The sequence below is a fragment of the Arachis hypogaea genome, chromosome 18 (genome assembly GCF_003086295.3).
Source record: "Arachis hypogaea cultivar Tifrunner chromosome 18, arahy.Tifrunner.gnm2.J5K5, whole genome shotgun sequence".
Classification (NCBI taxonomy): Eukaryota; Viridiplantae; Streptophyta; class Magnoliopsida; order Fabales; family Fabaceae; genus Arachis; species Arachis hypogaea.
The window spans coordinates 107,739,901-107,761,326 of record NC_092053.1 but is presented as its reverse complement, the minus strand read 5'-3'; the positions used below and the strand labels follow the sequence as shown (position 1 = coordinate 107,761,326).

The 21,426-nt window shown below is 34.4% G+C and overlaps 2 protein-coding genes and 1 long non-coding RNA gene across 3 annotated transcripts; all 3 read right to left on the bottom strand.

The window, feature by feature from the left end:
* Positions 1–13,292: 13,292 nt before the first annotated feature.
* LOC112772984 (non-specific lipid-transfer protein 8) lies at positions 13,293–14,519 on the bottom strand. Its single transcript, XM_025818015.2, has 2 exons — positions 14,111–14,519; positions 13,293–13,534 (listed from the first exon to the last, which is right to left on the bottom strand). The coding sequence occupies exons 1-2, from the start codon at positions 14,446–14,448 to the stop codon at positions 13,525–13,527; spliced, it is 348 nt and encodes a 115-aa protein (XP_025673800.1). The 5' UTR covers positions 14,449–14,519; the 3' UTR covers positions 13,293–13,524.
* A 1,270-nt stretch (positions 14,520–15,789) lies between these two features.
* On the bottom strand, positions 15,790–17,320 carry LOC140181593 (uncharacterized). The gene is made up of 3 exons (XR_011876484.1): positions 17,207–17,320; positions 16,440–16,659; positions 15,790–16,041 (listed from the first exon to the last, which is right to left on the bottom strand). It is a non-coding gene; the product is annotated as an uncharacterized lncRNA (long non-coding RNA).
* Positions 17,321–20,468: 3,148 nt separating this feature from the next.
* LOC140181414 (uncharacterized) lies at positions 20,469–21,328 on the bottom strand. Its single transcript, XM_072224973.1, has 2 exons — positions 21,083–21,328; positions 20,469–20,954 (listed from the first exon to the last, which is right to left on the bottom strand). The coding sequence occupies exons 1-2, from the start codon at positions 21,326–21,328 to the stop codon at positions 20,469–20,471; spliced, it is 732 nt and encodes a 243-aa protein (XP_072081074.1).
* Positions 21,329–21,426: the final 98 nt, after the last annotated feature.

The window sequence follows — 21,426 nt, the reverse complement described above, 5'->3', positions numbered from 1 at the left end:
TTTTTATTAAAATAATCACGTTGTAAGTATAGTTTCTAAACCAACAAAGAATTCTTTCCTACAAAAACTTTGGTTGTCACAAGTAACAAAACCCAATAAAATTTATAATCGAAGTATTTAAACCTTGGGTCGTCTCTCAAGGAATTATAGGGAAGTACGATTTATTATTGGCTATGGAAAATGTATATTTTTGGGTTTTTGAAATAGAGAATAGGAAATTAAACTGGCAATAAAGTAAATTAATTATCATAAAAACCATTGCAAGGTATAAGAACTAGAAATCCCATCCTAGTTATCCTTATCAGGTGTGATGAGAATTGTTTATTGCTCCCACTTAGTTAACCCTTACTAAATAAAAGAAAGTCAAGTGGACTAATCAATTTAATTCCTCAAGTCCTAGTCAACTCCTGTGAAAAGACTAGCTTTAGAGGGATCCAAATCAATCACCAAATTTCAATTTTCAATCAACAGCTGAGTTTGATAACTCAAGTGTCACCAATTACTCAACCAAAGCACAGGGAGAAAAATCTAAATTATTTATATCATAAATAGAAGAGAGCAACCATAAATCTGAAGTACCTCGAATTGTATTAAATAGAAAATCAAATTAAACATAGGAATCCATAAGCCAATTTGGGAACATAAGTAATTAACAAGTGAGAGCACTAGAATAAATAAAAGTAGAAGAGAAACTAAATTAAAAGAATATTGAACCTGGAATTGAGAAGAAACAATCCTAAAGCTAAGAGAAATCCTAAATCCTAAAACCTAAGAGAGAGGAGAGAGCCTCTCTCTCTAGAAAACTACATCTAAAACCTAAAATTATGAATTATGAAAGTTGTATCAATGAATGGATGGATTCCTCCACTTTATAGCCTCTAATCTGTGTTTTCTGGGCCAAAATTTGGGTCAGAAACAGCCCAGAAATCGTTCTCAGTGATTTCTGATACATCCAGCACGCGGCAAAGTCACGCATACGCGTCGTCCATGCGTACGCGTGGATTGAGTTTTTGCCAGGTCACGCATGCGCATCATCCATGCGTGCGTGTCGCCTAAATTTGAGGCAGCTATGACAAATTATATATCGTTGCGAAGCTCCGGATGTTATCTTTCCAACGCAACTGAAATCGCATCATTTGGACTTCTGTAGCTGAAGTTATGATCGTTTGAGTGCAAAGAGGTCAGGCTGAACAACTTTAGCAATTCCTTCAGTTTCTTGTATTCCTTCCACTTTTGCATGCTTCCTTTCCATCCTCCAATCCATTCCTGCCCTGTAATCTCTGAAAAAACTTAACACACATATCACGGATCGAATGGTAATAAGAGAGGATTAATAATAAGCAATTCTAAGGCCAAAGAAGCATGTTTTCACACATAGCACATAATTAGGAAGGAAAATGTAAAACCATGCAAATTATACGAATAAGTGTGAGTTTAGTGAATAAAATCCACTCAATTAAGCACACGATGTACCATGAAATAGTGGTGCATCAAATCTCCCCACACTTAAACATTAGCATGTCCTCATGCTAAGCTCAAGAGAACTAAAAGAGTGAAGAGGAATGGTAGAATGTATGAAATGCAACCTATGAATGCAACTAAATGCAGAATGCTTTTTTTTCTACTTGGTTAAAAGTAAACAAATCCTTCAAGAATAAATATGAACTGGATTTCACTAATTCAAATCACAAAATAAAGTACAAGTAAACTTGCAGAAGAAAATAGCTCATGAAAGCCGGGAACAAGGAATCGAGCATCGAACCCTCACTGGAAGTGTATGCACTCTAATCGCTCAGGTGTTTAAGGTTCGATCTCTTAATTCTCTACTAACCTTGCTTTCTAAGGCTTGCTTTTCTTCTACCAATCAACACAAATTTGATGCACAAATACACATAACAAGAGGTCTTTTAAGGGTTGTAATGGGGTTAGGGTCAAGGTAGGATTGTATTTGGTCAAGTGGACTAAAATCTGAATCCTTAATTAACTTAAACTTTCCACCTAACTTAGAACAATCCATGTAATCAAAATACAAAACCTAACTATCCATTAACCATGTTTTCCACATATTCATGCATCCAAATTTGAGTACAACTCATATGCATTGCTTTCACCATTTACTTTGGGGCATTTTGTCCCCTTTTATTATTTGCTCTTTTTCTTTTCTTTTTCTCTCTTTTTTTTTCTTTTTCTCTATTTTTTTTGTTTATATATATATATTTTTTTTCTTTTTTTCTGTTGTTTTTCTCAATGCATATGATTAAATTATTGAATGCATGAACATGTCCTAAACATTTCTTTCACATTTTCATAAAGATATATAATACCCAATTCTTAAACCAAATGTTTCCAAACCCACTTTTTTCCACACTTAATTCATGAGCACTCTCACTAGTCTAAGCTAACCAAGGATTCAAATTAAGGACATTATTATTTTCTGCTTAGAGTTAGTGATGAGCTAAAGTAAAGAACAAAGGGGTATAATAGGCTCAACATTGGTTTGCAAAGGATAATGAAAGGTAAGGCCATATGGGTATGTAAGTTTAGTGAAACAAAGGCCTCAATCATATAAGTGCATGCATACATCAAACCATGGAAATATAAAATTAAGCAAGACAAAGATCACAATTTTAGAGAGAAAAATACACACTAAAAATAAATTATTGGTTGATAGAATGCAACCAATTCAAATAGGCTCAAAATCTCACTGGTTTTGTATATTCGAGCTCTAAACCATGTTCCAGTATAATATTTCTTCAAACAAGTTTATCAAAAATTTTAAATCAAATTAGTGAAATGTTATAAAAAGTTTCTTGAAAAAGAAAATATTACTTTAACCAAGTGGTGGTAAAATGTGCACAAAATCAAACAAATATGCAATCAATCATGCAAATGCAACAATGAACTAACAAAGAAAATAAAACATTGGTGTTGAGAGGAAAATAACTAACCCACGGAAGTCGGTATCAACCTCCCCACACTTAAAGATTGCACCATTCTCAGTGCATGCTAAGATATGCAAGTGGACGGGTGGCTACAACTGATGCTCTTTCTTTAGTAAATTATGCAAATGGACTTGTCTGTTGCCCCATACAGAAGTTTCTCCCTTTTTCCTTCTTCGGTGGCCAGCCTGAAAGAAGAGAAAAAAGAAAAACAGGAACCCAAAAACGATGATAAAAAACAAATAAAATATGAGTGGGTAATGCCAAATAATAAGAGTCTCAATTACATGGTAGCTACAACATGCAAGTGAGAAAATAATAGAAGCACATGGCATACCAGTGGTGCAAAATTTTCAACAAAGGAGAGGAGTGTGAGTAATGAAAGACAATATAAACTCATGTCAATGCAAAAGGAATACAAGTATCATAAAAGATTAGCATTGACTGAAATAAAATCACCCAATCAGAACAGAACAAGTCATGAAGCACCAGATTAATGCGAGAAAAGATGTAACAGTTGAATAAGAAAATTTAACACCAATGGAAAAATAAAAACATGCACAAAATTAAAATGCAATGAAAAAAAGTATGCAAATAGATTAAGTAAAATAGAATGACAGAGAATAAGGATGAGAAATTAAAAAGATGAAGAAGAAGAAGAAGAAAGTAAGAAAGGAGGAAGAAATAAGGAGAAATGAGAGAAGAAAGAAGTAAGAATTTAGAAACGGGGCGCGACGCGTACGCGTGCATCACACGTATGCGTGAAAACTGAGTTGGCCGGTCGACGCGTAAGCGTCGCCCACACGTACGCGTGGGTGGTCTGAAAGCGAAATGACGTGTACGCGTGGGGACGCCTTCGCGTGGAATGATTTTTGTGCCTCTAGCACAGTACCAGCCCCAGACTAGCACAACTCTCTGTTTAACACGCTTTTACGCCGATTTTTCATGCCCACGCGTACGCGTCGTTGACGCTTACGCGTGGGTTGAACTTTTTGCAGGGGACGCGTACGCGTGGGTGACGCGCACGCGTGGAGGCTGATTTTGCAAGTGACGCGTACGCGTCAGGGATGCATACGCGTGGGCATCTTTGTGCATAAGGCACGCCTCCAGCCACGCTCCCGCTCAACTCTCTGTTCAATCCTTTTTCTCTTCGCACTCACATACGACGCATATGCGTCAGCGACGCTTGCGCGTCGAGTGCTCTCTCTTCTTCTTTTTTTATGTGGTATGCAGAATGCAAAATTCAGATGCTGATACAGACATTATGAATGAACACTAATAAAAATAAAATAAAATAAGACTAAGAATAAAAAGGAACGATTATACCATGGTGGGTTGTCTCCCACCTAGCACTTTTAGTTAAAGTCCTTAAGTTGGACATCCGGTGAGCTCTTTGTCATGGTGGCTTATGCTTGAACTCATCCAGGAATCCCCACCAGTGTTTGTGATTCCAGTAGCCTCCGGGATCCCACATTAGTTGCATAAAGCCTTCAAGCAAGTTAAAGCAAGTGACAAGGCTCCAAGAGTGTTTATTGCTAGAATGAATTCCGAGGTCCCAAACCCTGCTTTTGCACCCATCTTCTTGTTGATCATCTTTGTTCCAACCGGGTGGTAAGCAATCCGAATTCTCACAGAGGCATCCAAAAAACTTCCTAGACCATACAATTTAGTATTCTTCCAACCATGATAATTCAGCCATGAGCTTCCTACCACAATGAATCTAGGATTGTGTTGCCAACCACTAACCATCTCCCTCTTACTCTTATAGCCACAAAGAGCTCTAAGTTGCCCATCCATCTCAAGCAAAGCATATTCAAGTGGACTAATTAAGCTTAGAGATGAGAGATTTACCCACTTGAATGAAGGGATGGATGGTGATGGCTTTGGGGGAGAGGTCTCCAACAACCTTGGCAAGGTGATCTCCAGCTCCATTCCCTTGGGCTCTTCTTTGACAACTTCCACCTCTTTGCAAGCTTCTTCAATATCAACCTCTTCCTCTTGGTAGCTTTCTTCCAATTCGATCTCTTCTTCATTGTTCACCAAGGGCATGGGAGGTTGTGCTTCTTCTTCTTTAATCTCCATGTCAAGTCCAATGGGAGAGGATTCAAATGTAGATAAGAATTCATCAATGATTGAATCCATCTCTTGATCATCCCCTTCAAAGTCTTCAACCATGATATGCCTTGGAGGTTGTACACCTTCCTCAACATCAAATTCAAACTCCTTAGAAGGGGGTTCTATGACTGGGCTTTCCCATGGACGTTCCACATCTCCTAAGTCTTCAACCACTTCTTCCTCTTTAATGATTACGGCTTCCTCCAATTGTTCCAATACAAAGTCATGCTGCTCACTGTCCCCCGGAGTTTCTAGTGTCTCCTTTATGCTACGTTCTTCATTAGATTCTCCACATGAAGCCATAGGGGTTCCTTGAGTATCCGAACGTTGGGAAGCTAATTGATTTATCGCTTGTTCCAGTTGATGAAGGGTTACATGAAATTGATCTACTGTTTCCTTGAGGCGAGCCTATGATTCTTGGGTCAATGGATATGGACATGGTGCATATGGAAGTGGTGGTTCTTGGGGGTAATTGGATTGGAATTGGGGTGGATAAGGTTTAGGGTCATATGAAGGTGAATGGTTGTGGGTGGCTTGTGAGTATGGTGGTTCGAAGCTATGTTGAGGAGGTGGTTTATAGGCATATGATGGGGTTTGTTGGTAACTACAAGGGGGTCCACCATATCTGTCATCTTAGTATGCACCTCGGAATGGTTCTTGGCCATAGTAATTAGGTGGAGGTGGTTTGTCACGAGGGGGTCCACCATAACTATTGTCTGGGTATGCATCGTAGAATGATCGTTGTCCCTGGTACTTTGGAAAGTGTTGTTGCCGAAAGGGTTGATCAGATCCTCGTGACTCCTTCCATCTTTGATTGTTCCGACCTTGATGCCTAATTTCATTATAGTTTCTATTCCTTACAACAACATTGGAACCAAACTTGAAACCAGAGGGGTGAGAATTCATAGTAGCTAAAGAAAATAAAAATTAATAAAAATTAATGAAAAGAAACTCCTAAAACTAGAAACACTAACAAAGAAACGAAAAAGCAAATATTTACAATAACCAATAATAAGGCACACGTTTGTAATTCCCTGGCAACGACGCCATTTTGACGAGAGGACTTTTGCCGGTAAAGAATTTTTATTAGAATAATCACGTTGTAAGTATAGTTTCTAAACCAACAAAGAATCCTTTCGTACAAAAACTTTGGTTGTCACAAGTAACAAAACCCAATAAAATTTATAACCGAAGTACTTAAACCTCAGGTCGTCCCTCAAGAAATTGAAGGGAAGTGTGATTTATTATTGGTTATGGAAAAATGTATATTTTTTGGTTTTTGAAATAGAGAACAGGAAATTAAACTGGCAATAAAGTAAATTAATTATCATGAAAACCATTGCAAGGTATAAGAACTGGAAATCCCATCCTAGTTATCTTTATCAGGTGTGATGAGAATTTTTTATTGCTCCCACTTAGTTAACCCTTACTAAATAAAAGAAAGTCAAATGGACTAATCAATTTGATTCCTCAAGTCCTAGTCAACTCCTGTGGAAAGATTAGCTTTAGAGGGATCCAAATCAATCACCAAATTCCAATTTTCAATCAACAGCTGAGTTTGATAACTCAAGTGTCACCAATTACTCAACCAAAGCACAGGGGGAAAAATCTAAATTATTTATATCATAAATAGAAGAGAGCAACCATAAATCTGAAGTACCTCGAATTGTATTAAATAGAAAATCAAATTAAACATAGGAATCCATGAGCCAATTTGGGAACATAAGTAATTAACAAGTGAAAGCACTAGAATAAATAAAAGTAGAAGAGAAACTAAATTAAAAGAACATTGAACCTGGAATTGAGAAGAAACAATCCTAAAGCTAAGAGAAATCCTAAATCCTAAAACCTAAGAGAGAGGAGAGAGCCTCTCTCTCTAGAAAACTACATCTAAAACCTAAAATTATGAATTATGAAAGTTGTATCAATGAATGGATGGATTTCCCCACTTTATAGCCTCTAATATGTGTTTTCTAGGCCAAAATCTGGGTCAGAAACAGCCCAGAAATCGCCCCCAGCAATTTCTGATACGTCCAGCACGCGGCAAAGTCACGCGTACGCGTCGTCCATGCGTACGCCGCCTCTCCTGCTATCGTATCACTAGTCTGCCGCCGCCTCTCCTCCCGTCGTACCACTAGTCTGCCGCCGCCTCTCTTTCTCCTTCCACCCAAATCACTGCCGCCTCTCTTCTTTCTTTCCTTCCACCACCTTTCTTCCACCCAGACCACCGCCTCTCCTCCCTTTCTTCCACCCAAACCACCGCTACCACCCCATCCCTTCCTCCCTTTTCTCCTCTCTCACTTTTTTTGTCTCTTCTCCGCCATCACTTTTTGCAGTTGTTGCCTTTGCTTCACTTCTCGTCAACAATACAGATCTACGCACCGTTTTTTCGTCTGTCACCGTCTTTTCAGACCGTTCTTCCGCGCACTGTGTTTCTAGATCCCGTATTTTGTTATCATGTTCCAGATCCGTTCTTCCTTCTGGCACTATTTTTTTGTTTTTGTATAATTTAATTTTTTATTTGTTTAATTTTTGTTAAAATAATTTTGTATTAATTTTGTTAGATTGAATTTTTTTATTGATATTTGTTAGATTAAATTTGTTATTTGGTTTTAGATTGTTGTTAGTAGTTATTTTTTGTTGAGATGGTGGCTGAATGATGGTAGTTTGGTTGAGATAGAAGTTGTGTAATGGTGGTACTGATAACAGTTTGCAATAAGGGTAATATTAAAATTTAACATGATTGTGATTTGTGTCTTCTGTTTTGTATTTGTATATCAAACAAGTTTAAAAAATTTGTGTCTTGTGGTATCTATGTCTTCAGTGTCTATGTCTCTGTGTCTATATATTAAAGGATACACAAAATAAACGCAGCCTTATGTATAGGGACAAGGGCAAGTAATGCATTCTCTTAAGTAGAATTCACTTCATTTTACACTTTTTAACCCTCGTTTTTTTCGTTTCATACCTCGGGGTCTTGCAAAATTTGCAAGTAGTGAGATGTTCATCCTTATTGTGGTATAACGTACAACCGTTTGAGTAACAATCAATTTTCATCAATTTTAATCCTAGTTTAGAAGCTAACTTCTTCACAATAAATTTTAGGAATGCATCCGTTTTGAACACTAACTAGTGTATCCCACTAGTTTAAAGAGTTTTGGGTTTAGTTAGCCTTAGCTCCATGGAAGTCATTTATTTTTTTATTTTTTGTCAAATTTGATTCTTGTTTACTATTAAAAAAAATCAGACGATAAATTTTTTGCCAATTTAAATTCAGTTAGCGCCAACTTTACGGAATTTTTTCTGAAATATATTATAAAAAAATTATTTTCAAAAACACGTTATTTAAACTTTAATTTTTTAGATACATTTTTTTGTGTTTTAGGTCACGTTCGCCACACCCGGACGAACTTCACTGCGTATCTTCATAAATATTAGATTGTATGAGAAGAAAAGTTAGAAAAATAACAATTCAGAGCACATAGGAGTGAGTATACAAGAGTACACAAAAATAAGTCGTATTTTTTTTTTTGAAAAATAATAATTTTTTTTAATTTATAATAGAAAAAATCCTTGTTAAATATAGCTTATTACTTGGTACTTGTTTATTTCTGGAGATGATGATAATGGTTGTCATTGAAAAAAGCCATATTTATTGTTTATGTACTTTTATGTACTCTCATATACTTTTGTGTACTTTTATGTTCTCACGATTTTAGAAAGAATTTGGGTGAAGTGAATTCTATAAAATTATAGAAGTTGGCTGGGGTTGGACAAACTTATCCTAACTTTAGAAAAAAAATAGATGAAAATAGATTAAAATATCACAAATTCAAATTGTTCCGTGTATTGTCGACTTTTTAAAAAGGAATTTCGACAGTAAATTTGACCTGAGTGTCTTTGTAGTAGTGACAAACTAAAATTTTAAAATGCTTTAATTGTTTTTTTAGTTATATAAATCATGTAAGATAAATTTTTTTTATTAATAAATAATATATACTATTTCTAAACGTATTTTAAAAATATATACCAATAATAATGTTAGATACGTCAACACATAATAATACTTAAATGTGTCTAAATATTTTTAAAAAGGTATTTTTTATTTTGTATTAAAATATAATTTGACATACAAAATATACATGTCAGATGAGATAAATGTCAAAAGAATATCATGTTTAAAAAGTCTCCCATATATAAATACGACAGCTCAAATAAGTGTTAGTACTTTATTGTTTTTTTATTATATAAAACATTTTAGATAGTTAATAATAGATACATTTTAAACATATCAATTAAGAATAAGGTTGTAAACATTAACATGTAATTGTATTGGTGTGTCTCTAAACATGTTAGACAAGTATTTTTTTTTAATTAAGATATATTTAGAGTCACATGTTAAATGAGAATACTAGACAATTGTCATATTCAAGATGTATTTAACGTTTAAATACGACAATTCAATAGAATGTTTGTTTTTCATAAGTTACAAACAATGAATATTTACTATCTATATAAAGTATCCGCAGTGCTTAAAATGCAAGAAATTAATAAATATTTAAAATTTATTAGATAGATAGAAATTTTAATTGTTATCCGTTTATTTGTTAACTTATTTATATTTTTTTTCGAATAAAAATTAATATAAAAATATTTAAAATGTATTAAAAATATAAAAGCAACAAAACACATTATTTGTTTACTTTAAGTGGAAATTTCATATACAATATGCAAAAACTTATAATAAAACACAAATTTATATACCTATACCTATATATATATAGGAGCATGCATCAATCTTATTTATATGCATCATAACTATTCTCATTGATAAGTTTCGGATCCGTTACTATTAATTATTACAAAAAGATTTGGGACACAAAAAAATCAGTTTAAAACAAAAGCTATCTTATCTTATATTTTTTTAATTATTATTTTTTATATTTTATATTTTTTAATTATATCGAAATAATTGAATAATATTAAACAGAATAAGTGTGCAACTATAAATATTATATACATGAAATTATGAATATTAAATTAAATAAAATAATTTTAAATTATTATTTTCCTAGTATTATCATAATAGTAGTGTTATATATCTAGTAAATATTATTATTTTGAGCTAGTATTTGACCAATAATAATTTATATCTAAATCTATAAGAGTTTGCACACATAAAACAATTAATTTTCACATACAAGCCTTTTCACTATACAAGTCTTACAAGTCCTCAATATTCCTAATCCCTAAAATGCGCTTTTTATAGCATGTATGTTTTACGCGCCTCCTTAACATATTTTTCAATCAATCAACGCGTGAATATATAACTTTCTTTTTCGAAAGGATTTCGTTTCCTTTTTCGAATTTCTTCTGTGTTTTCTTGTCTTCTCTCTTCGATCTCTTTCGTGCGTTTTCTCTGTATTCTCCTTTACCGTTTACGTAAGTTTCTCTCTCTGTTCTCTTTCTTCGATTTTCTCATTTTTTATTGTTTCTAAAATCAAGCTCTGAAATCGTTTTGAAGATAATGGATGATTCAACTTCAGATTGTCAGCTGAACCAGAGCGAAGTGGATTTTGAATTTGAATCCAATGAAGTTCCTGAGGTGTGGTTTAATTCCAGTTAATAATTGAATCTGCATTTGAATAATCCAGTTAGTAGTTTATGATTGTGTAGCCGAATAATGCGTGGACTTTGCCTGTGAAATTTGTTGTTCATTGTTCCTTGTTTGAATTGAATCTAATGTACTAGTTCTGATGAATTTTTTGCATTTTATAACAGACGTTCTGGTGTAAATAAGGAATATTTGGGTGTATTTTAGGAAAGTTTGGGTGTAATTTACAGTTTATGACTTTTCATCTCACTGAGGGTGAATTGTCTTATTTTTTTAGTTGAATTATTTTAGTTTCTGTTTAATGATGATTTATGAATCTGATTTTTGTTATTTTTTATGATGGTTTTATAGTTCTATTTGCATTCTATAGTTTATGCTTATTTTAATATGGTGTATTTTGCAGCCCCTTTATGGTATTGATGAGCAGTTTGTTCTCCACATACAAGCGTTTTTTCTCATACAAGTCTTTACAAGTCTTCTCCTCCTTTTATTATTTTGAATCCAATCAAGTGGCTGAGGTGTGGTTCAATTCAGAAGAAAAAATGTAGTAACAGAGGAAATATTTTTCTGTACAAAAATACTATTTGTACACTAAAATCAGCCACCAATGTATTTGTGTATAAATATATGTGTGGTTTAATTTATTTTCAATGTATATTTGTATTCCAGTATGTATTTTGTATTGGTGGCTGAATTTGGTAGCTAGTTTTAGTGTACATGTAGCATAACTCATTTCTGTATTTACAGCAAATTTGGGTGTAAAACGAAGATATTTGGGTGTAATACGAAGATATTTGGGTGTATCTTAAGGAATTTTGGGTGTATTTTTATTCTGATAAGTTCTGCATAATTTAGAACTCTTTCTCTTCCTCCTCCTCATCTTCTGCTGCTTCCTTTTTTTTTTCATCATCATCACCATCTTCTTCTTTTTTTCTTATTCATCTTTTCTTTTTTATTTTACCTTCTCAAGTTTTTTCTTGTTTTACTCTCTTAACAAGAATTAAAAAAAAATCAAATAAAGAAGAAGAAGAAACACATAATGCTCCAAAATTACTTGAAAAAGGATGAACTTACATTCATTTAACTAAAAGAAAGAAAGAAATAAGGAAAAGAATAAGAAGAAAAAAAATGCAACATAGAGGAAACATTCTTCTATACAACAATGCTATTTGTACAATAAAATTAGCCACTAATGTATTTGTGTATAAATACATATGTGGTTTAACTTATTTTCAATGTATATTTGTATTTCAATATGTATTTTATACTGGTGGCTGACTTTGGTGGCTGATTTTAGTACATGTAGCATAACTTATTTCTATATTTGCAGTAAATTTGGGTGTAAAACGACGATATTTGGGTGTAACACAAAAATATTTGGGTGTATTCTAAGAAATTTTGGGTGTATTTTTATTCTAATAAGTTCTGCATAATTCAGAACTCTTCTTCTTCCTCCTCCTCATCTTCTGCTGGTTCTTTTTTTTTCCATTGTCATCACCATCTTCTTCTTCTTTTTCTTCTTCATCTTTTCCTTTTTGTTTTACCTTACTTCTCAAGTTTCTTTTTGTTTTACTCTCTTAACAAGAATAAAAACAAAAAAATTAAACAAAGAAGAAGAAGAAACACATAATGTTGCAAAATTACTTGAAAGAGGATAACTTACATTTATTTAACTAAAAAAAAGAAAGAAATAAGGAAAAGAAGAAGAAGAAAAAAATGCAGCTTTAGAGGAAACAATTTTCTATACAAAAATGCTATTTGTACACTAAAATCAGTCACTAAAATTATCCACCAATGTATTTGTGTATAAATACATGTGTGGTTTAATTTATTTTCAATGTATATTTGTATTCTAGTATGTATTTTATAATGGTAGCTGACTTTGGTGGTTGATTTTAGTATACACGTAGTATAACTCATTTCTGTATTTACAGCAAATTTGGGTGTAAAATGAAGATATTTAGGTGTATTGTTATTCTGATAAGTTCTGCATAATTCAGAACTCTTCCTCTTCTTCCTCCTCATCTTCTGTTATTTCTTCTTCTTCATCTTCTTATTTCATATTCTCATAATTCTTTTTGGGAGAAAAAATCAAACAAAGAAGAAAAAAATACATAATGTTGCAAAATCAAAAGAAGAAGGAGGAGAAACACAAAGAAGAAGGAGAAGAAAAAGGAAGAAGAGAAGGAGGAGGAGAAACGCGAAGAAGAAATGACAATTGTGGTTTTCATTGAGGAAGAAGAAGAAGAATCGTTCATAATGGTGAAGGAGTGCTTTGGAAACGTGATGCGCGTGTTAACACGCTTTTGTGGGTGAGCGTAGCTTCTGTTGGATTTGGCTCAACTTGTAAGACTTGTAAGATAAAAAGACTTGTATGTGTAGCATAACTGCACATAAAATACATAATTTGTATCTATATTTACTAAAATTTAAATGTATAAATTAACATAATTTGCACCAATATTTATTAAAGTTTGTACACATAAATCAAACAAATTTATTTATTGAAGATAATTTAATGTTTGTGCCGATTAATACTAGCCAAAATTATTAAAAATTGCTGGCCCAAAATTTTTCGTTATCCTAATTATTAAATAAAAGAACTTAACATCTTATTAACAAAGTTTAGTGGTTAATATCATAACATTGACTAACAATAATAATATTAATAATTGGAGCAAGAAAATGGAAATTACGACATTAACATGAAACATAATGAGAATACCAACATAATAATAAAGAAATCCACATAGGTAGATTCCAGTTTATTTCAAAATACGCCATTTTAATTATATATAAGTAGCAGAATAATGTTCAGCATTCCCTGCATCACCCTCCAATTCCAATTTTCAACTTTCAACCAACCCTGCAAAAGATGCAGCAACAACATAAGGGAGAAAACATTAAAATCCAAAAGTTAAAGAAGCATAGTCTAAGAATCTAAGTTGAAGATTGACTAAGAAAAAAAAAAGAAGTGATTTATAAAATATGAAAAGAACAAAATGGAGTTTTCATTCTTCCTTGTACATTGACTTCATATTCTCTATCATTAAATGGTATGAGATTAACTGGCACGAGCCTCACACCTATTTAATAATAATTAAAAATACAAAAAAAAAAAACAACTTTGCTTTGTGTATGAGAAAATATTAAATTAAAAAATATATTAAATATTTAATTTGTCTTCTAAAATTATTACAATTTACAAACATATTTCCTTTTAATATCTAAAATTTTAAATATAATAATTTAGTACATAGAGTTATATATATTTTGAAGATCGTTTACCAATGTTTCTCCCGCGACAAATAATGAAATAACATATGGACATGCCGAATTTTTTTTAAAAATATAAATTGTGTCAAAATTATCTATACCTTGTAAATAAAATATTTAAAATATTTATTAAAAAAAAACGATTAATAAGTGATATTTTCATTACTTGGAGCAGTCAGCATTGGGGGAAACAGTGATGGGAAGTGATACTCCACAGTTTCCAGGGAGAGCCTGAGCCAGTTGTGAATTAATGTTGAGACTCTTGGAAGTGGATTTGATGCAGTTGCATGCAGTTTTCTTATCAGCAGAGGTTGCTGCGGCAGCTGCAAGAGCTTTAACGCCAGAGCAACATGGTCCTGGTGGTTTACCACTTCCACTCACCAAGTAACTCACACAAGGCTTTAGGTTCTTAATCACATCACTGCATGATGAAATTGTAGCCTCAGAACTAGTTACTGAGGTCACTAAAATCATAAGAACACATGTAGCAGCAACTGATTTCATGCTTATTTAATTAATTGTTATATGTGGTGGTGGTGATGGTGGTTTCAATTTGCATTGGTTGTCCATGTTTAGACATTTTTATAGGATCAGAGGAAGCTAAAAACTACAAGTAAAAATAATTGTTAAAATAAAATTGTTAAATAGAGTACAAGAAAGATAAGTTTGATTTTAATTGTACAAGAAATTGTTAAAATTTCAAGATTAGGTGGAAGTAACGAAGAAGGGGTTATTCATTTTCAACAAGTAATATAAGTTGCACAAGATAATTGGTGCATATATAAATATTTTACGGTTTTCAAACCATATAGAAATTTGATCACTATGGACATTTAATTATGTGCTGGTTGGTAGTAAATCTTGTAAAAGTTGTTTCTCATTATTGCACACTTTGTTTGTAGCGGTGACAATGAACCATCCAAGAGCAGAGCAGAACCATGTGCAGGATTCACGGCCAGTAAACTAAAAAAAAAAAATAGTGAGAGTCTTAATTTATTTTCTATTTTTTTTTAAAATTTTGCGATTAAAAATTTTTTTGAACTTTTAATTATCTTTTCAATATTTTTAAAAAAATAACATTTAGGACAAATTGCACATTTAAATAAAGTAGAGACTAAAATTATTTAAATACAACATTTCTAAAATAGTTACAATAGTAGTTTATCAATAAACAACTTTCAGACGTAAACTGCAACAGATTGTAAGGATTTACGAAAATATTCAAATTTTATATTCAGATCTATATTCACCTCAATTCATAATTCTTATGTCACCAAAAAAAAAATAATTCTTCAACATGATGCCGTGACCACGAAACTAAGGTGAAGCAAGCTATTTAAAAAAAATTTACCTATTAAAAAAACACCCGTTGACCCATTGACCCATTGGACTTTTCTTAAATAGTCCAAACTATCATGTTGGAAGCCCATATATAATTCTACCTATGGGGACTTAAATGTGCGGGCCTTAATAAGCTAGGTCAGTCCATTTAATTATAAAATTCTAATTTTTTATGATTAAAAATTTATGATATAAAATTTAAAATAAATAAAATAATTTTAAAAAATTAACTGATATTTGTTGATAAAAGTTGATTCGTTAAGATTACTCTTTATTATATCACATATACACGACATATAGTACTCTTTAGTCTTTACAGATTGACAGCTCTAAAATAGAAATTAATTAGCCTCTATTGTGTGAACCAACTAAGGGGAAGTCATGGCATTCATGAATGGAATTTTCTGATAGATACACTCCTTTTTTAGATATGCTGCATCTATTAGTTCTCTTTTAATTTGAAATTAACACAAGAAATAGAATCGCAAGTTTCTAATGGACATATTTGCAGAAAATCAACCAAAAACTTTACTCTTCATAATGTACCATAACTGCTCCTAACATGATGCATATCATCCATGTACATAAACCAAGCAGACAAGACAAAATCACCAAATAGATTAATGAACCTGTTCCCTAACAAGATGAGAAAACTAATTTAAGTCTTTTAACATGTGGGATGGCATACATGTAATGTTTCTTCATTCTCTTAACCTGCATTCCAGCTAAAAGTTGGTGATGCATCTCACCATATACCTAAAAAGAGTGCACCACAATAAGAAATCAAAACGGAACTAACGAATTACAATCCTATATATCCATATTACATAATTAACAGAAACCAAATTAAATTTAGAGAGCATAAAGTCATAATCAGGAATGCAAGCTTAAAAAATTGTGTTCACAAAAGTTTAACTGAATCATAACATCTGCAATATACAGCAAAAACTATTCATGCATTCCTATGAATAGAAGATCAACTTAATACTTCTGGTGGATATGCATTTGTACTGAAATTATTCAAAGAAATCCACTAATGGTTACCGGTAAATGCAGTACGTCCAATTATTTTGAGTCCACACTACAACTTTTCTCTTAGGATCCTGAATCCCCAATAAATATTCATAGAATAGATGGAAGAGGAAGGCACCCACCCTTCACTTGCAACATTGACTGAATTGTTCACTGTCATTTAGTTAATCAAACAACAAACTTTATCTTCCTCTTGGATCCCGGCCCATCTGAGATGATTGAGACTCTGAAGAAAACCAGCTTCTTTCTCCATTCTGGTAAGGCAAATCAGACGTCCCAAAATCAGGTTGAGGGAAAGAACATGACAATGATTCATAATAACATTCTTCCTATATCAATAGTCTGCCATATCAAAGTACAATCAGTTAACTCAAATAAAGAATTTAAAATATGTTATATACAGCTATCAGCACAATGTCAAAGCCATCAATATTTTCAACCTCACTTTTTCATATATAAGGTTAAAAGCAGTGATGCATCATATTCATAAGTTGTTAGGATGAAAAAGATAGATCATATTTTGGCTCATTAGCTGGGGAAAAGCAAGCTATTTTATCACTGAAACAAGAAATAAAGCAAGAGAGGATGACAAATCTGTAGTTTTGCATATCCGTTCTCAGAATCACAAACAAATCAAATCTAATACATAGTGCGCCTGTGGCAAAATCTATGGCAAATAAACTTCAATTTTCTTTTCTTTCTTTAACCAAGATTCTCAAGGACAAATAAGAAACAATCAAAGCACTAAGCTCCAAATTAGTAAGAATGAGTATAAAATAGATTCAAATACAAATTAAAGAAGCAGTAGATATAACGAGTAATGACCAATAAAATGAAACCCTAACACAACATAAACTCAAAAGTAAGAATAAGGGTGTAAAACACTAACATGTGGGATAACTTCTATGGGTAGTTCATCTTCTACAACTAATACAACCTAAAGAACATTGCGCAACATCAAGTTAAGATCATTTCCAATAACCCTTTGATACTTGTTGACAATCTGCCCCAAGTCTACTTGTCAAATCATCAACTGTTTCATAGTCAAAAAATGATATATCCTACGATAAGGGTACTGCAAAATGAGTTAAACCATACATCAAGAAAACATAACCGAGGGCAACAAACTTATAGTGTTGTTCCGTTCGAGTCCAGCCGAGGTATGTGTTTCCCAACGAGGCTGCTTAGCTCTTGTTGGAGTTATACGTCGTCAGGGAGGCAGTCTCCAGGAATAACCTCGGTATGATGAAACACGGCGGCGGGAGCACCTGCAAAAAGCACTCCGACGCTCAAGTAAGTGTATGAATAATAAGAGATTAAAGTAATAAATTAGAGTGAGTTTTGTGACCTGTCCCTTAAGGGTTGCTTGGCTTGTGTTTTATAGATGAGTGGGGGGTAGTTCTCCCTTGCGTTTGTTCCGATATCTATGGCGAGTGCCGTTGTTAGTAACGGACTGAAGATGACGTTAGTCACGTGTGTAATTTGTGTTTGAGTTCCATTTTAGGTTTTGATATGAGTTCCGAAATATTTGGTTGGTGAGGATGAAAGGATAATTGGCGAGTTCTTAGGGGTACACGTCATATCTCCCAAGCTTGTTTGTCTCCATGTCTTGGGTGACAGGCAAGCTTTGATTGGCTGGGTTTTCTCTTTGGTTTTTTTTTTTTTTGGGTTGGTTGTTTGGTTGTTGGGCCTGTTTTTGGTCTTGGGAGTCAAGGGAAGTCAAGGGAAGTCAAGGGTTTCTTGTCTTGTTTGGTGCGTCGTGGTTAATGCATCCCTTTGGTTTTTCGAGGCATTTAACGATTGTCACTCGGTTTACCCACTAAGTTAGTGGGCTTGGTAATATCATTTGGTTTTTGGTTTTGGAACTAATGCTTTATTGCCTCATCTTCTTTCGGTTTTAACTTCGACTATGACTTCTAGAGGTTAGTTCTTTCTCCCTCATTTATTGTTTTTGCTTCTGTAATGGCGAAAGAGAAAGAGAAAAAGATGGCTGTTGAGGAGAAGAAAGATAACCCATATCATTGGGTTCATGATGATGTGAAAACTCATTCTTCTTCGTATGTAGATTCTGCATCCATGCATGAACTAGAAGGTTTGAAAGTTGTGAGAGAGGGTTCTGGTGTGGGCATTCAATTGCTTCCCTGTTCGACTGATGATAGGGTTTTTGAAAGAAGGGGGGATTGGGAATATTTTTACATGTATACTCCCTGTTTCACGGAATTAGGTGTTAAGTTACCTTTCTCTGCTTTCGAGTGTGACTTGTTGACCCAACTAAACTGTGCGCCTTCTCAACTACACCCAAATTCTTGGGCCTTTCTTCGCGCTTTTCAGTGCTTAATGGAGTTCTTATCTTTTCCTTGTTCCCTTTCTTTATTCTTTTTGCTGTTTCAATCTAAAGGGGTTAGGAAAGGGTTGTGGGTATGTCTGAGTAGTTTTCCCGGCCGATCCCTCTTCTTGCTTTATAAATCTTCCTTTAAGAATTTTAAATCTTTGTTTGTTAAGGTCCGGTCATTGGAGACCGAGTATCCTTTTTATCTGGATGACGAGCTTATAGAAAGGTTTCCATTGTACTGGTGTTCGGAGCCATCACAAATTTTAGAGGCTACTGAGCGAAGTGAGGAGGAGGAGTGTTTGCTAGAGTTTTTGATAGAATATTTTGCTGATGGGGTGTGTTTATCAATTCCCGAACTCCTTCGTCTGCATGATGCGGGTGATAGTGATGGTTTGAAAGCTTACATAGGTAACGATGGTTGTTGTACTGTTGTTGTTTACTTATTACGTTTATTTTGACTGTTCTCATTTGTGCAGGTGGACGAGCTCCTCTTCTTGATCCCTCCCGATTTCAATCTTTTTTGAAGAAGAAAAAGGAAAAGGATGCTGAGGTTTCTGGGGTTCCAAGGATGGTGGTGGTGAGGCGGCTCAATCTACTGCTCAGCCCGTGTCATCACATAAGAGAAAAAGGGATGAAACGGATCAATCTCTGGAGGTTATTTCTGAATGTGATAAGGATATTGCGGGTGGTGCTAGGTCTGTATTTGATCGACAAAGGCGGCTTCATGGCTTCATACCTGGGACGAGTACTCATTCTCTGTGGAGTGACCAGTTCCCTATAGCCGAGCTTTTTGATAGGGTTTCTCAATACCCCGGCGATATGCTCATGACTTGCCGTATTGGAATGGAGGGCATGGGAAAGTTCATTCATGTTTGTTTTTGTCTTTATTTACTCGATTTCTTTTTTCCCTCTTTTTTTACCGCCTTTGTTCATGTGTTTATGTGTTGGCCATACTACTTAATTGATCGGAGCCGAGCAGCAGGCTAGTATGGGGAGAGTTGCCGAACTGGAAAAGTTGTTGAAGGATAAAGACACTATGATGGAGAAGGCTTTGAAGGAGAAAGACAAGGTGATTATGGACGTAACGGCAAAGTTGAAGTCGTCTGAGGACGAGGTTAATCGTCTTAGAGACTAGATCCGACTTTTGCAGTCTGACATTAAGGATAGTGACCTGGATAAAGGTCAGCTAACTTCCCGAGTTCACGAATTAGAGGAGTTGGGTGTGGAAATGTTTGCCTCAGGTTTTGACTGAGCCGTGAGCCAAGTCGCTATTTTAGTTCCTGATTTTGATTGTTCCCGACTGGATGTGACAAAAATAGTTGTTGATGGGAAGCTTGTTGTGGATGGAACGGTGGAGGATCATGATGAAAATGTCTCGCTCCCTTAGTTTGTTCTATTTGTGTAACTTTTGGTTTGTTTAATTTATGTAGTATGACTTTTGTTTGTTGTTTTGGATTTGAGATACGTTGTTTGTGCTGATCAAGGTTGGATCAGTTTGGCAGTTTGATATTTTGATAATACATATAATTGTGGCATCTTGGTTTTGATGTTTATTTATGTAAAAGTAGGATAAAGATAATAGGAAGTTAGAAATAGATAGGATAAAAGATCAGATTGCTTATTGATCGATCTTAACTTGATTTTTGATATTTTGGGCGTCCGGCCTCATTAAAACCCTCCTTACGTAAAACCCTGACTTGGGAAAAAACCTCTAAGGGAGAAAAAGAGTACCTTCATCCGCGTACTTTACAGTTCATGATCTGTACAATTTCAAAGAGTAGATATTCCAATTTCCTGAGACTGGATTGCCGTGTAGTGTTTAGAGTTGGTAAGCCCCCATTCCGAGCACTTTGGATACTCGGAATGGTCCATCCCAGTTTGCGGCGAGCTTTCCATGTGAAGGAGGCCATCTGGCTTCTTTTGTTCGTCTGAGGACTAAGTCACCCTCCTCGAATGTCCTCGGCACCACTCTCTTATTGTGTTTTCTTTCTACCAGTTGTTTCTGGGCTCTCTGTTTAATGGCGGCGATTTCCCTGTCCTCTTCTATCAGATCAAGCTCGGCATTTCTTGCGTTTATGTTATGTTGTTCATCGTATAGTTTGGTTCTTAATGTGGGAACTCCGACCTCTACAGTGATTAATGCTTCTGACCCATAGACTAGCTTGAAGGGTGTTTCGCCCGTGGTAGTTTGTATTGTGGTGTTGTAACTCCACAATACTTCTGGGATTAGCTCTACCCATTCTCCTTTTGCGTTATCGAGCTTTTTCTTTATTGCCTGCAGTATAACTCGGTTAGCAGCTTCGGCCTGCCCATTGGTTTGTGAGTGTTCGACCGAGCTAAAATGATGGTGTATATTAAAATTTTTTAGAAATGAGCCGAGCTTATTAAAATTCCGAATCGACATATGATGTTTTTCCAAATGAAAGATCGTACCTTTTCGGCCGTTATTCTTGCTAACGGCTGTGCTTCTATCCATTTGGAGAAGTAGTCTATGGATACTAAAAGAAATTTTACCTGGCCTGGTGCTATTGGAAATGGGCCGAGAATATCGAGACCCCATCTGTGGAAAGGCCAGCTTACCTTCATGCTGTGTAATACCTCGGCAGGCTTTGTAGAGATGGAGGCATGCTTCTGGCATTTGTCACATGTTTTGACCTTCGTTATGCAATCCCTTTTCATGGTCGGTGGTGCACGAATTGTAAATCACACTTTTCACAACTCATACCACTAACCAGCAAGTGCACTGGGTCGTCCAAGTAATACCTTACGTGAGTAAA

Coding starts and splice junctions, on each gene's coding strand:
- LOC140181414 (XM_072224973.1), bottom strand. CDS start 21,328: ATGAAAAGGGATTGCATAACGAAGGTCAAAACATGTGACAAATGCCAG. Junction 20,955..21,082: donor CAAGAATAACGGCCGAAAAG/GTACGATCTTTC, acceptor ACCAATGGGCAG/GCCGAAGCTGCTAACCGAGT.
- LOC112772984 (XM_025818015.2), bottom strand. CDS start 14,448: ATGAAATCAGTTGCTGCTACATGTGTTCTTATGATTTTAGTGACCTCA.